Genomic DNA, 13,629 nt, shown 5'->3' with positions numbered 1-13,629 from the left:
ATTAAGATGTTATATATGGCTAACTGGGCAGGAGGGCATATGCCTTTAATCCTGGTACTCAGGAGGCAAAGGCAGACAAATCTCTGTGAGATGGAAGCCAGCCTTGTTTATAGTGAGTTCCAGGCCAGCTAGGAATTTTTAAAGGCACAAAATATCTGCTATGGTTTGGATTTTAAATGTCATGTGTGAAATGCTTGGTCACCAACGTGTTACAATACTAAGAACTAGTGAAACCTTTAGGAAGTGGGGTCCAGTGGAAGGAGTTGTATCATTTAGGGTAAGCTCCAGATAATTATTTTAGGACCCCTGGGATTCTACCCATATTCTATTAAAATACGTATGTATGTAAATACACATAAGCAAAATTTTATATATATGAAGCCTGAAAAACTAAAAATTAAAATTCTGACCATACTAACTTTTGTATCATAGTATTTTTTTTAACCTTTTTTTTTTTTTGGTCTTTTTGAGACAGGGTCTCCTTGTAGTCCCAGCTGTCCTGGAACTCACTATGTAGATTAGGCTGGCCTCAAACTCACAAAGACCCACTTCCCTCTGCCTCCCAAGTGCTGGGATTAAAGGCATGTGCCACCATGGCCAGCTACATTTCTTTTTTTTTTATTGAATCTTTTGTGCATTTCATACAGAACAGCTCAAACAACCTTAATCATCTTTATACCCCCGTCCCCACTGTCACCCTCTCATAGCCACCCCACCCCCAAGCCCATATACTCGGTCATCCCTGTTAAGGCCCACTGGGTTGTCAGTGTCCCTAGCTGTTCCTCAGTGCAAGTCCATCCACTAAGTCTTTAATTCTTAGTTGTTGTAAAATAAGCAGTTTCCTCCACCATGTGGTGGCAACATGGACCCAAAGCAATCATCACGGCCAAGTGATCATGAACTGAAACTTCTGAAATTCTTGAGTTGATTCATTTCAGATATTTGCCACAATGATAGAAATAAAACTAACACAATGGACTTTTTTAAAAAGCTAATGAAAAAACAAAACAGAGAAATGGGCAATAAAAAAATACAAAACAGAAGATAAAAGAAAGAAAAAAATCAAAGAGTAAGGATAATTTTTCTTCTTCACTCAGGAAATGAGTCATTCGTTTAAGGTCTCATGAAGGGACCATTATCAATTAACATATTGAGCTGTCATGCTAAACAACATGGCTTTTGCAAAGATGTACACTACATATTCACTAAATTCAGGTACCAGACATTCTAATTAGAGTTATATATAATATGTTGCCATTTATGATGCTCTAAAAAAATACTTGAGACTAGGTAACTTATAAGAACGTTTTCTTGCAGGTCTGGAGGCTGAGAAGTCTACATCAAGGTGCCAGCTGGTTTGGGTTCTGCTAAGGGCTGCTCTTCACTTCAAGATGGCATTATATGTTGTATCTTCCAGACACAAGTGATGTGTATCCTCAGGGAGGAAGACATAGGCAGTGCATGAAGTCCCTTTTCTAAGGACCTTAATTCCATTCATTAGGAAGGAATCCTTATGACTAAATCAATTCTGAAAGTTCCTTTCTCTTAGTACACTATATTGGCCCCTAAATGTCAACACATGAGTGTTGGAAAGGACACATTCAAACAATAAAAGCATATGGAAAAATTGGGGGGAAAAATGAATTTAAAAAAAATAACAAAATGTGGTATTGGTATATATGTGTTAATTTGTGACACAAACATAGAACTGTCAAGAAGATACAAGAAATGGCAGTAACACACCAAAACAGTGAAATAACCAAGAAAGAGGAAGCAAGAGCTCCAGTAAACAGATGCTACAACTATAGAAAAACATGAAAGTGATTCTCAGGACAAAGGTGAAAGGAAATTCCAAGACATCTGCTATGTGGCATGTGAGAATCTATACTAGGTCAAAGTGGAAAGTTCTGAGAGAAAACTCCTCAAGAAGATAAAATCTCAAGACCCCTCAAGTACATGATGTACTGGAGTGATTGAAATGAAGAGGGTAAACCTGAGGCCTGGGGGATAAATCTGGAACAAATCTATTTAAAAACTTGGCAACTTTACTTTTGTGTCTCACAATGTAGCCCAAGCTAACCTCAAACACATGATCCTCCTACCTCATTCTCAAGAATGATAGTATTATAGGCATGCACATGCCTAAGCTGGTGGTTATTTCTAAGCAAGAATTTTTAAATAACAGGAGAATAAAGCTTAAAAGAGTAAGTGTAGCCACGTCCTGCCTACAGAGCCCATCACAATTCAGCACTCACCACTGTCCTTTTGACCATGGATTATTAATCTACTTGTCAATTGGCTCCTTCCAAACTGGCCTCCCCCAGTGACAAGTGCACTATCAACTCAGTGCTGTGTTCAGCTATTCTCTCTCCACGGAGCCCTCTGGCTCTAGATAACCAAAGACAACTACCTCACTTCTTGCAGGTTGTGATAGTTTAAATGAAAATGTCCTCCATAGGCTCCAAGTATTTGGACATTTTGTCCCCATATGATGGCACTGTTTTGGGAGGTTTTAGAAGGTGTGGCTATCCTGGAAGAAGCACGTCACTAGGGGTGGGCTTGGAGAATTCTTAAGCCTTGCTGGATCTCCAGTTGCTCTCTTGCTTCCTGTGCCTACGTGATGATGTGAAAGCTTAGCTTTTGCTGCTCCTGCTCCAACCACCTCCATCTACCTTCCTACCATGACAGACTGTAATTCCCCTGGAACCATAAGCTCAAATAAAATCTTCCTTCTATAAATTGCTTGGGTCAGTGTTTCTGTCACAGTAACAGAAAAGTGACTAATACAGTAATTGGTACCAGAAGTGAGGTATTGACTGTGAAGAACCTGACCATGTGGGGTTTTGAAGAAATGTGGAAGATTGGGCTAGAAAAGCAGCTGATTGCTATAAGCGGAGTTTAACAGGCCATTCTAGTAGGCGCCTTGAAGAAAGTAGTGCTGAGAACAATGTAGTTCCAGAGGGAAAAGCAGCAATTGGGATATTTTGGCAAAGAGTCTGGCTGGAGTCTGCTCACAGCCAAAAAGCTTGCCTGAGGCTAAGTTGAAAAGCCACAGACTAATTTCTCTTGTGGAAGAAATGGTGGTATGGCTATTAATGGTGAATATTATACAGATCTACAGTGAAAGAGAGAAAATGGGGCAGAAAGAAATACAGTTTAAATTGAAAAAGAGCACTAGGAAGATAACTGTTGGAACCCTGGCATGTGATGGAGAGGATCCCATTGATAAGGAAATTAAAGTGATTAAGGAGATTAAAGTGATTAAGGAGGGGTCTAGAGATTCAAACTTAAACAATGGAGAGAGTGCCTCTGGGGCTAGACTACACCCAGTTAAGCCTCCAACTTGTGAAAGGAAAATGCTGCAGGGACCACTGAAGAGAAAAGCTTCTAAAATGGATAAAGCAGACTGGAGTCCATCTCAAACTTGCTGTCAAACTTGGCAGTGTTGTTCACCCAGTGCTGGCTTTAGAGGCAAGAAAGATGCAAGAGCAAAGGGGTCATCAGTTCTTCCTCCATGGTTTCAGAGAGCTGCTGAGGCCAGGCAACATGCAGCAGGGGTTCCCCTGCCCAGAGAAGGCCCTGATAGGCCATTGTGTGAAGCTGTGAAGGTGAAGCCTGGTTGGCAATGGAGACCTCAAGGAGATGGCCATCATGCCAGAGATGTGAGGCATTGCCAAGAAGATCTGCATACAGGGAGTGGTACCAGCCCAAGAGAGAAATGTGTGTTGCAGGCAGCAAAACTAGAGAGGCTGAGCCATCTAAGTTCGTTGGAAGTAAAGTCCCAGAAGTCAAACATGGAGCTACTGGATTTGGTGTTTGTCCTGCTGGTTTTCGGTCTTATTTTGGTCCGGTATTTCCTTACTATGCTTCTATTCCACCCTTTTCCAATGGTGACGTGTATTCGGTTCCACTGTATGTTTGGGAGTATGTAATTTGTCTTTTGATTTTACGGGTTTACAGTTAAGATACTTCACTGAGTCTCAGAAGAGACTTTGGACTATTGACTTTGGAATAGCAGTAAGATTGATAATGACTATGGGGAATTTTAAAGTTGGACTAAATGCATTTTTGCATTTTATATGGTCATGAGCCTATGGGGGCCAGGGGGTAGAATGTGGTGGTTTGAGTGAAAATGTCCCCCATAGGCTCCAAGCATTTGGACATTTTGTCCCCAGATGATGGTGCTGTTTTGGGAGGTTTTAGAAGGCATGGCTATGCTGGAGGAAGCACGTCAGTGGGAGTGGGCTTAGAGTATGTATACACATATGTTAATAACTTGTGTTATTCTTTTTTTGAATGTGTGATTGAGGTAAGTGTTAAGTGGTTAAGTGTTGTGAACCTATATGATTATATTGGGTTATGAGATACTAAAGGACTAAGCATTCTTTGAAGACCTTATCGCCTACTCTAAGATATATAATGCATTGGTCATTGTATGATGGGATAGTCATATCATGTTAGGTGAAATTATGACCTCAACATTGTTTTCATTTGAAAATTAAGCATAACATAGAGAGATGCTATTGGGTGTCAAGTTGACAAGGAGTGGACTTGTGATAGCTAATCCTCGGTGTCAACTTGACTGGATTCGGGATTAACTGAAATGAGAGAGATCTTCTTAATTGGATCATCTGAAGCTGGAAGACACACCCTAAATGTGGGTGTTACCTTCTGATAGCAGCCTGTATAAAAGGCCACGGCAGAGGAGAACACCTTGCTTTTTGCTGCTTGCCTTCTCTCTCGCTGGTGAGTTCATCTTGCTACTACAGACTGAAGACTAGCTGATCTTTTCAAATTCATCAGACCTTCAGCATCAGATTGGGGCTACTGAGACATCCAGACTCATGGACTGAGTGACTACAGATTCTCAGCCTTTCCAGTGTGGTGCAGCCATTGTTGGACTACTCAGTCTCTATCCTGTGAGCTAAGCTGATAAATCTCTATACATATATATTCATTCTACCAGTTCTGTTTCTTTAGAGAACCCTGACTAATACACAGGTCTTTGGGGGAATGTCACTTTCTCAATGGGAACAGTGCAGCTACTCTGTTATTCTGACATTTATATAAAGACACACACATACACCATGCATGCCACAGTGCAAATGTAGAAAAGTCAAAGGACAACTTGTAGGAGTCAGTTCTCTCCTTCCATCATGTGAATCCCAGGGATTAAACTCAGGTCATCAAGCTTGAGGGCAAGAGCCCTTACCCACTGAGCCATCTCACCAGCTAGCCGTTCTATTTTAAACTGTCAGAGCACCTTACTGCCCCATCCTTCCTACTCTCTCCTCCCATCTCTTATCCCTATTTTTTTTTGCAGTCGGAGGACTTAGGTCCTCATATATTTTATGTTCATCATCTGATGCCTGTAGTTCTTTCTAGAAGTAAGTTCCATACAGATGGCAGAGTGAGAAATAGCAAATATTTATTGGATTAATAAATAAGAATGGGAAAGTAATCATGCAATACTACTATAAACAGCTCCAGGTCACCTGTGGCTAAGTCATACAAACCATAATAGTACCCATCCCACAAAATGATGATATAGATATTACAGGAGAACAAGCAAACTTTGTTGTACATACCTACAGGTAAACATCTAAATATCTCTCTTCCACAAAGAGAAATCAAGAGGTAACATGGGAAAATTGGAAATGAAAAAGTAGCAATGCAAGTATTTTACTTAGATTCTTGAAAACAATCAAAAGAATCAACTAATGGTTGAAAGGGATTATTTGTGGAGAGCAAGAATTTGGGTGTAGTTTTCAGAACTACTTAACATTTGAAATTATATACAAATATCATTCATGAAAATAACAGCCAAAGTAAGAAAAAATGTAGAGACAAGTACCATCTTGTGAAATATTCACCTTGCATATAATAGGTCCAGAATTAATATACAGATTAACAAAGTGTCAGGACCAAACTGCCCAAAAATTAGAAACCATATGATAAAGCATTTCATAGTGTGGAAACAAGAGCAGTCAATTAACTTTCAAAAAAGCTATTCAATTTCATCACTAACCAAACAAATGAAAATTAAACTAGAATGGGATGTTTTTCATTTTTTTCCTAGCGTTTTCCAGTGCTAAGGATGAAACTCATAGCCTCACACATGCTCTACCACTGAACTAACCCTGTCCCATCTTAGAGGTATTCTTCAACACCAGATATTGCAGTATGACATTAACTTTACCAACTGGAGAACTAAAAAAAGTGTAAAACAACCAGTTCACACTGAAATTGTAAACTAGTACAGCTACTCTGAAAAATATTTGACATTATCCAACAAACTTGAGGAAGCACTTAACCAGCAATTTAGCAGTTCTGCTGCTAGTTATGTTTCCTACATAACTCATGCCATATGTACCAAAGCAATGCACAATAATTTTTAGCACAACACTTAATTTACATCCAAAACAACTTGCAAACAAATCAAATTTCAACTACAGAATAATGAATAAGCATTTTGCATGCTATTCATAAAATGCAGCATCCTGATAGTAGTTAAAAATAAATGAACCAGAGCAGCACAAATCAAAACTCAAGTCAGAAAACAAGATCTGTATCTCCTAAGTGAGATTCCATTTATATGTCAAAGCAGCACAGCTAAATATGAGTAAGTGACAAAACAGTACAGAAAGAAACTAATACACAAAGTTGAAGACAGTGTTTTTGTCTGGAAAACAAAGAATAGGATCAGGAACTTAAATTTGTATGTGAGCGTATGTTGTGTATGTCTATGCAGTGTGTCTATGTATGTGTGACCATGTTCTTTAGCCATACAAAAGTTTTTTCAAATTCTCAACAAAATTTCACAGACCTAACCCTAAAAGAAACACAAAGCTTGAATACATTTTCAATAAAAAGACTCATCTCTGTGAGTTCAAGGCCAGCCTGGTCTACATAGTGAGTTCCAGGACAGCTGGGGCTACAGAGAGACTCTGTCTCAAAAAGACCAAAAAAAAAAAAGACAAGCACAGTGAGAGTTTTAAAGTTCACAGGCTTGCCAGTAGTCCCCAAATTCAAAACTCAGATGAGGTTCATCTAACTCACAATCTGACACTCCTTCCATTTGACCAAACAGTTCTCTTCGCTCACTTACAAAAAACATGTAAATTTCAGTCTCAAGTAACAAAATTAAAGAGGAAAAGTCATCAGAAATAGAAATGCTAAAGTTTCCAGTAAACCTCAATGTAGGTGGCAAACAATGAAGTTGTGGAAAATATTGAGAACAGAATACAGGTATCTAGAGGAACTGTGGTGCCAACAAACATGCCTGAACCTGTAAGCAATGAATGAGAAGAGAAGTCTCCTGAGGCCCTTCAGAAGGGCGGTGAATATACAGTACTGAATATGCAGGATTCTCCTAGTTCTGTCAATAACTGAGTCACCATTACACTCATTTTACAGATGAGAAAAAGAAGGCCCCAAAGGCTAAGAGAAGAGAAACTTCTCAATGAAATTCCCAATGTTATCACTAGCTCAGGAAAGTTCACTGAGTCAGAAACTTAGGCACCAATGATCAGAAGATGACTACAACAATATTACAGATATGAAACATAATTATACACAAGAGTACAGAATGAAAAAGTCAACTATCAGAGCTGAAATGGACAATTTTTTTCCTGAATCTGAGCCAAGATTTCTCTATCTACTTAATCATCTACCAAGCAAGAGAACAAATAACAGCTTACCTGTGACCAGGGTGATAAATAGCAGTATTTATTCCATGAGGATAATGGCCATGAAAGCTGAAACTGTGACTCTCTTGGTAGCTCTGATTTGTCCCAACACTAAGTTTAAGAAGGCAAAAAAAGAAATATGTAACATTAAACCACAGTGGTGTCACTGAATATTGAAAATATCTGTAATTCAAAGACAGACAATATCAAATATTGTTGAGGATGCAAAACAACCAAAATTCTGACATATTACAGTGGGAATGTGAGTGACACAACCACACTGGCAAAAAGTCTATTAGTTCCTCATAAAATAAAACTGTATATACCCTATGTCCCAGCGATACCACTGAAAGAGAAGGACCCAGGAAAAAAGAAAGACTTCATCTGTAAAGACTTATGCAATGGGGGCTGGAGAGACTGTTCAGAGTTTAAGAGCACTGGCTGCTCTTGAAAAGGATGGAGGTCAGATTCCCAGGACCCACATGGTGGCAAACAACCATACATAATTCTAGTGTCTGGGATCCGACACCCTCTTCTGACCTCCACATGTACTGCAAGACACAGGTGCAGTTTCACATATGCAGGCAATATACTCATAAACATAAATAAGTAAATAAATAAATAAATAAATAAATAAATAACTTATGCAAGAATGGTCACAGTATATCCAATGGTCACAAATGGTCTAGTTTGCAACAGCCCCAAAGGGAAACTTATAAGTCTATCAAGAGAGGAATGAATAAACAAACCATGCAATATTTATATATCTACATGTAAATATATATCACATAATTCATTAAATACTAATCACTGGTAAAAATGAATAAAGTAATGATATACAAAAATATTGATGAATTCAAAATATGCTAGATAAATGAAGACTTAGATCGAAGTTTGTATTTGATTCCATTGATGTGAACTATTTCAACAGGCAAAACTAATTTATGACTTCAAAAAAAAAGAAAAACTTTTTCACTGGGGTCTAGTCAGTCTATCTTGTACTGAGGGAAGTCTGGGTACACTAACTTGGTCCTTAATATATATGAGAGAATACATGAAATCCAGTGGGAGGAAGGATGCTTTGAAGGATGCAGATAGGAAGGGGGTATAAAGATGATCAAGATGTTTTGTATGAAATGCACAAAAATTCAATAAAAAATATATATTAAAGCCGGGCGTGGTGGTGCATGCCTTTAATCCCAGCACTTGGGAGACCGAGGCAGATGGATCTCTGTGAGATGGAGGCCAGCCTGGTCTACATAGCAAGTTCTGGGTTTAATTAATTTTTAAAAACAACTTTTAAAAATGGTAGCTGTTCTAGGTAGAGGTGATGTGGAAGAGAGAAGGATGAGGGAATTTTCTGGCATGATAGCAATGTTCTGCATCTTCTCAAAGGTCTGAATTGTACAAATATATGCATCTATCAAAATTAAGATTTCTGCATTTCATTGTATGTAAATTTTATCTCAAAAGAAATTATGAACAAATAAGGAACTCTTAATAATCTGCATTCTGAAATATTTTATATCTCTAACTTACTCTGAAAGACAAAATAGGATTGATTAATAGCTGAATAGAGGGATGAATAAATGGATGGAGATGGCATAGAAAGTAGAGCAAAACCATAATCCCAGAATTCAAACAGAAGTATATGAGCGTTCACTATGTAAGTCTTTCAGTTTTCTAATACATCTGCAATTTTTCATAACGCACTTTTAAAAAGAAGTATTAATATCTGGCACAAAACCAGAAAAATAAACATTCTATCAAATATGACTTCCAACACATTTTTACCTAACAAGGTAACTTCTAAGTTCTCCTCGGTAATTGATGACCAAGAGTTCTGCAGACCATTGCGCACTTGCTTTGTATTCTAAAAATATCAACCCAGCAATGGCATAGCTCAAATCACCAGCAAAACTAGAAGCCTGTAAAAGAGGAAGAAATTACATTACTAAAGAGATACTAGGTAAATCATCAGATGCACAGCAGGAAAAAATCCAACATTGGTTTTACCAAGCAAGCCGAGGCCATGCCTCTTAACCAGTCTGAACCACAGCAGTCTCTCTGAATGAGATGTATTTCTACTTAAATTAACTATAAAATAAGAAAAAATAATGTCACCATCCAGCCTTAGAGAACTGTAAAAAAGATTCTTTCCAGATATAAGCTTTCAAATATTAATTTCTTCTACTGCAACAGCCTATGCTAAAAAAAGACTTCAGGAAATTTCCATCTGCCTAATCATCAACTTAAAGGGAAGGATACAGCTGGGCGTGGTGGCATATGCCTTTAATCCCAGCACTCGGGAGGCAGAAGCAGGCAGATCTCTATGAGTTCAAGGCCAGACTGGTCTACATAGTGAGTTCCAGGACAGCTGGGGCTACAGGGAGACCCTGTCTCAAAAAGACCAAAAAAAAAAAAAAAAAAAAAAAAGGGAAGGATACTTAAAACATTCACTCAATGTCAACCTTTTTCCATCAACTAAATATCTGGCTATATTGATAAAGATTTGAAAGCCTGAGCTCCTTGGGAAACTCTATAATAATAAAGTTTATTATCCCTGAACATGATCATAATATTCTATTATAACATATGTCATCTTGACAAAAAGATTATTTTAAGAAGAGGGCTGGGGCTGGAGGGAAATGTTTCGGTTCCCAGCACCCACACGGCAGCTAACAATTGCCAGTTGGAGTTCCAGGGGATTCAACACCCTCTTCTGACTTCCATGGGCAATGCACGGCATGGGTACACTTACATGCATGCAGGCAACACACTCATACACACAAAATAAAAAATAATAATAAAAATAAAATATTTTTTGACGAAAGATGAAGGCAACTGAGAACCAACAGATACAGGAAAAGTTCTCTACCCACCCCTTATCTGTTTAAAAATATGGCATAAATTTCTCTTGGTGAAAATGCTCCTGTACACCAGGCAGAGGAAAGTGAGAGTTACACCAGAATAAATCTGTAAACCTTATTAAAGATTCATTAAGACCCTACATATATTTCTAAGTCACTTTCCTATAGTTTCCACCACTAGAAGCCCAAACTCCCTTTATCTTATCTATTCACATCGCCATATTTTAAAACCCTCTATTAAAATAGCACATAAGCTCCTGACTCAAACTGTTTCTTTGAGGTTTTGGTTTTCTGCAAGGCTCCATGCATGGAAAAATATTACAAATAAATATGACATGACTTTCCTCCTATTGATCTGTCTCTTGTCAAGTTTAATTTGCAGGTCCACAGAAACTAAATTTAAGAGTGTAGAGGAAAACCTTTTCTCCCTAACATTTCCAACAGTTCCTCATGATCTAAAACTAGTCAATGAACACCTAATATTGGCCTAATCCAAACCAAGATATTCTATAGATAGAAAAATATAAAAGTACATGCCAAATCTCAGACTTAGTACCAAGGATGAATGTAAAATCTCTCTCAACATTTCATAAAGATTGGATGATGAAGTAATCATATTTTGGATATACTGGTATTAAATAAAATACAGTTTTAAATAAATTTCACCTGTTCCTTATTACAGCTACTTGGAAAGTTTAAAATTACACCTGACCACATAGATAACTCTCATTATGGCCCTATGTGACAGCACTAGCCTATTAAATAGCAATTTGAACCTTTATTTGAAACTTCTACAATGTAAGTTCACTGCACTTTTTCTGATTTTCCAGTGTTTTGCATGAAAATCACTATCTGTGTCATCGGCTTTCAACGCTAACTTCTTAGAACAAGCTGAAAAGTTTGCAAAGAGTACTCATCCCTAAGTCCTACTCTTGTCAATTAGTCAGAATCTGTATGCACTGAACCTGAGCAACCTACAAAATCTATTTGGTTTCTGCTTTATACTTTTCTTTATGAAGCTCCCAGGTTATTCTATAACAGACACAGAAACTGCTTTTGCTAAACACTGACTGACTCTTCACTTGGGCCCACAGTATAACTAAAGCCAAGGGAAAAAAATCTAGGCCCTCTGTCTTCATTTTTTCTATTTACTTTAGTCAGACTCCTATTAATCATTCAAGCAGTGTCTGTCTACTCCCTTCAAGGATAAAGCACAAAGAGTAATGGAGGAACTGGGCAAGGTGGCACACACCTTTAACCCCAACACTTGGGAAGCAAAGGCAGACAGATCTCTGAGTTTGAGACCAGAGTGGTCTACCCAGTAGAGTAACTGAGGTATCTTACTGTCTGAATGTCTGAACTTAAAATGTCCTGTTCTATACCCCGAATAGACTGAATGAAAAGTCTTCAGTCATGGGCTAGATATGTAGTTCAGTGGTAGAATTATTTACTTAGCATATACAAGGCCCTGGGTTCTATCATTAGCACGAAAACAAAAAAAGTCACTAGACACTGGCCTAAACTTATAGTCAACTGGATTTCAGGAAGAGCAAAACCCTGAGAGACTCCATGATGACATCACCCCCTAAACAGGAGAAATTACCCATGATGGAAACTGAGGCTGCCTGCCCTTCCCCACAGAAGTGAGTATATTGTGGAATCAAACTGTCCCCTCAAAGAGACAGACTTCTCAAGAATCACTCTGCAGAATCAGGACTTAGTTAAGAAACAAACAGGCCAGAGTTGGATCAAGAGTGCTCACTTGCATATAGCTCTCACCCAGGGCCCAATTCTTCCTTTATTTAAACATAAAACTCATGTGAGTACCCTAAACATGGGCTCAAGAGTTTGCTTTCAGTCCTCCCAAAATAGCCATTTTGATTAAAATTCTGTCCTAAATTTTCACCATTATTTGGGTTGGGCCTTTTAGTTTTTCACTGTTTTGTTTTTGTTTTTGTTTTTTTCCCCTCCCAACCTACTTTTGAGTAGGGTGACTATGAACATTAAATGAGGCTATATATCAAAGTCATTAATAAAGCAAAAAGGACTTCACTAATACATGTAATTTCTCTACTCTGCCTTTTAATTCCTATCCTTTTTTTAAAATTTGTTTTTATATTTTTGTGTATTTCACACAGAACATCTCAATCTTAATCACCTTTCAACCCTGTCCCCACCAGTACCTTCCCATAGTCCGCCCCCTCCAGTGGAGCCCATATACTGTGTCATCCCTGTTATGGCCGAGCCCGGCTCCTCTAGAAGCTGTTGCTGTTCCAACAGCTCATTGATGTTTTCCCTCACTTCCCTCACTGTAACCTAACAACACTGCATATCATGATATAAGAAAAACTGAGATGTTCTAAACATAATTATAAGGACCAGAGGATGGATGAGTAGTAGAGGGAGAAGGGAAGTTAATCAGTTAAGAGGTGTGGGTGAAACCAACACACAGTTCATGTCGAAGCCATGACTTAAATCCCATCAGGACAAACCACCAGGCTCAGTATGCCATGTTGCTTGTGTCCACCCCAGCCAATCTATAAGCAATGAATACTTCTCTTTATGGGTGGTCTTTCCGGGCTAAGCTTTCCCTACGTCATGTTATCCCACCCCTCCTTTCTATAATAATGCAGGGTCAATGCAAACACTGCTTTCCTCTTCTAAGTACAAGAAGAATCTTAACTGTAGGTCCAGGAGACATTTTCCATCTGGTACCTATGGCCTTGGTTCCTGACAGACATGAGAACTAGTTCTAGAACCTGGTCATTTCCTTTTCTGGCTATCCTCTATAATGGCTCAATAAATCATGAAACTTTTATTTCAGACATCCCTTAGTGTCAAGAATTTAAGTTTAACAATCTCTAGTCCATACCACCAGGTGGTTTACACCTATATAGTGTATTACCAAATACAAAAAAATATTATATAGCTAGAATTCTCTGACTTCAACAACAAAAAAAAAAACCCCACTATGATTGTCTTCAAGGTTTTGGTCTTTTTGAGGCGGGGGTCTCCCTGTAGCCCCAGCTAGCCTGGAACTCTATTGTAGACCAGGCTGGTCTTGAACTCAC

General features: G+C 38.4%; 1 protein-coding gene across 1 annotated transcript in view; it reads right to left on the bottom strand.

The window, feature by feature from the left end:
* Positions 1-13,629, bottom strand: part of LOC103739398 (neuroblastoma-amplified sequence-like) — a 165,653-nt gene that overhangs the window by 121,696 nt on the left and 30,328 nt on the right. The window contains exons 8-9 of the mRNA XM_008839774.3: positions 9,483-9,616; positions 7,701-7,799 (exon numbers count right to left, since the gene is read on the bottom strand). Coding sequence (XP_008837996.2) covers positions 7,701-7,799; positions 9,483-9,616 — 233 coding nt within the window. The remainder of the gene's footprint in view (positions 1-7,700; positions 7,800-9,482; positions 9,617-13,629) is intronic.

Source organism: Nannospalax galili, unplaced genomic scaffold (assembly GCF_000622305.1).
Source record: "Nannospalax galili isolate Female #2095 unplaced genomic scaffold, S.galili_v1.0 scaffold1379, whole genome shotgun sequence".
In the NCBI taxonomy this organism is placed as follows: Eukaryota; Metazoa; Chordata; class Mammalia; order Rodentia; family Spalacidae; genus Nannospalax; species Nannospalax galili.
The sequence above is the reverse complement of the archived record's forward strand: the minus strand, read 5'-3'. Positions and strand labels throughout refer to the sequence as shown.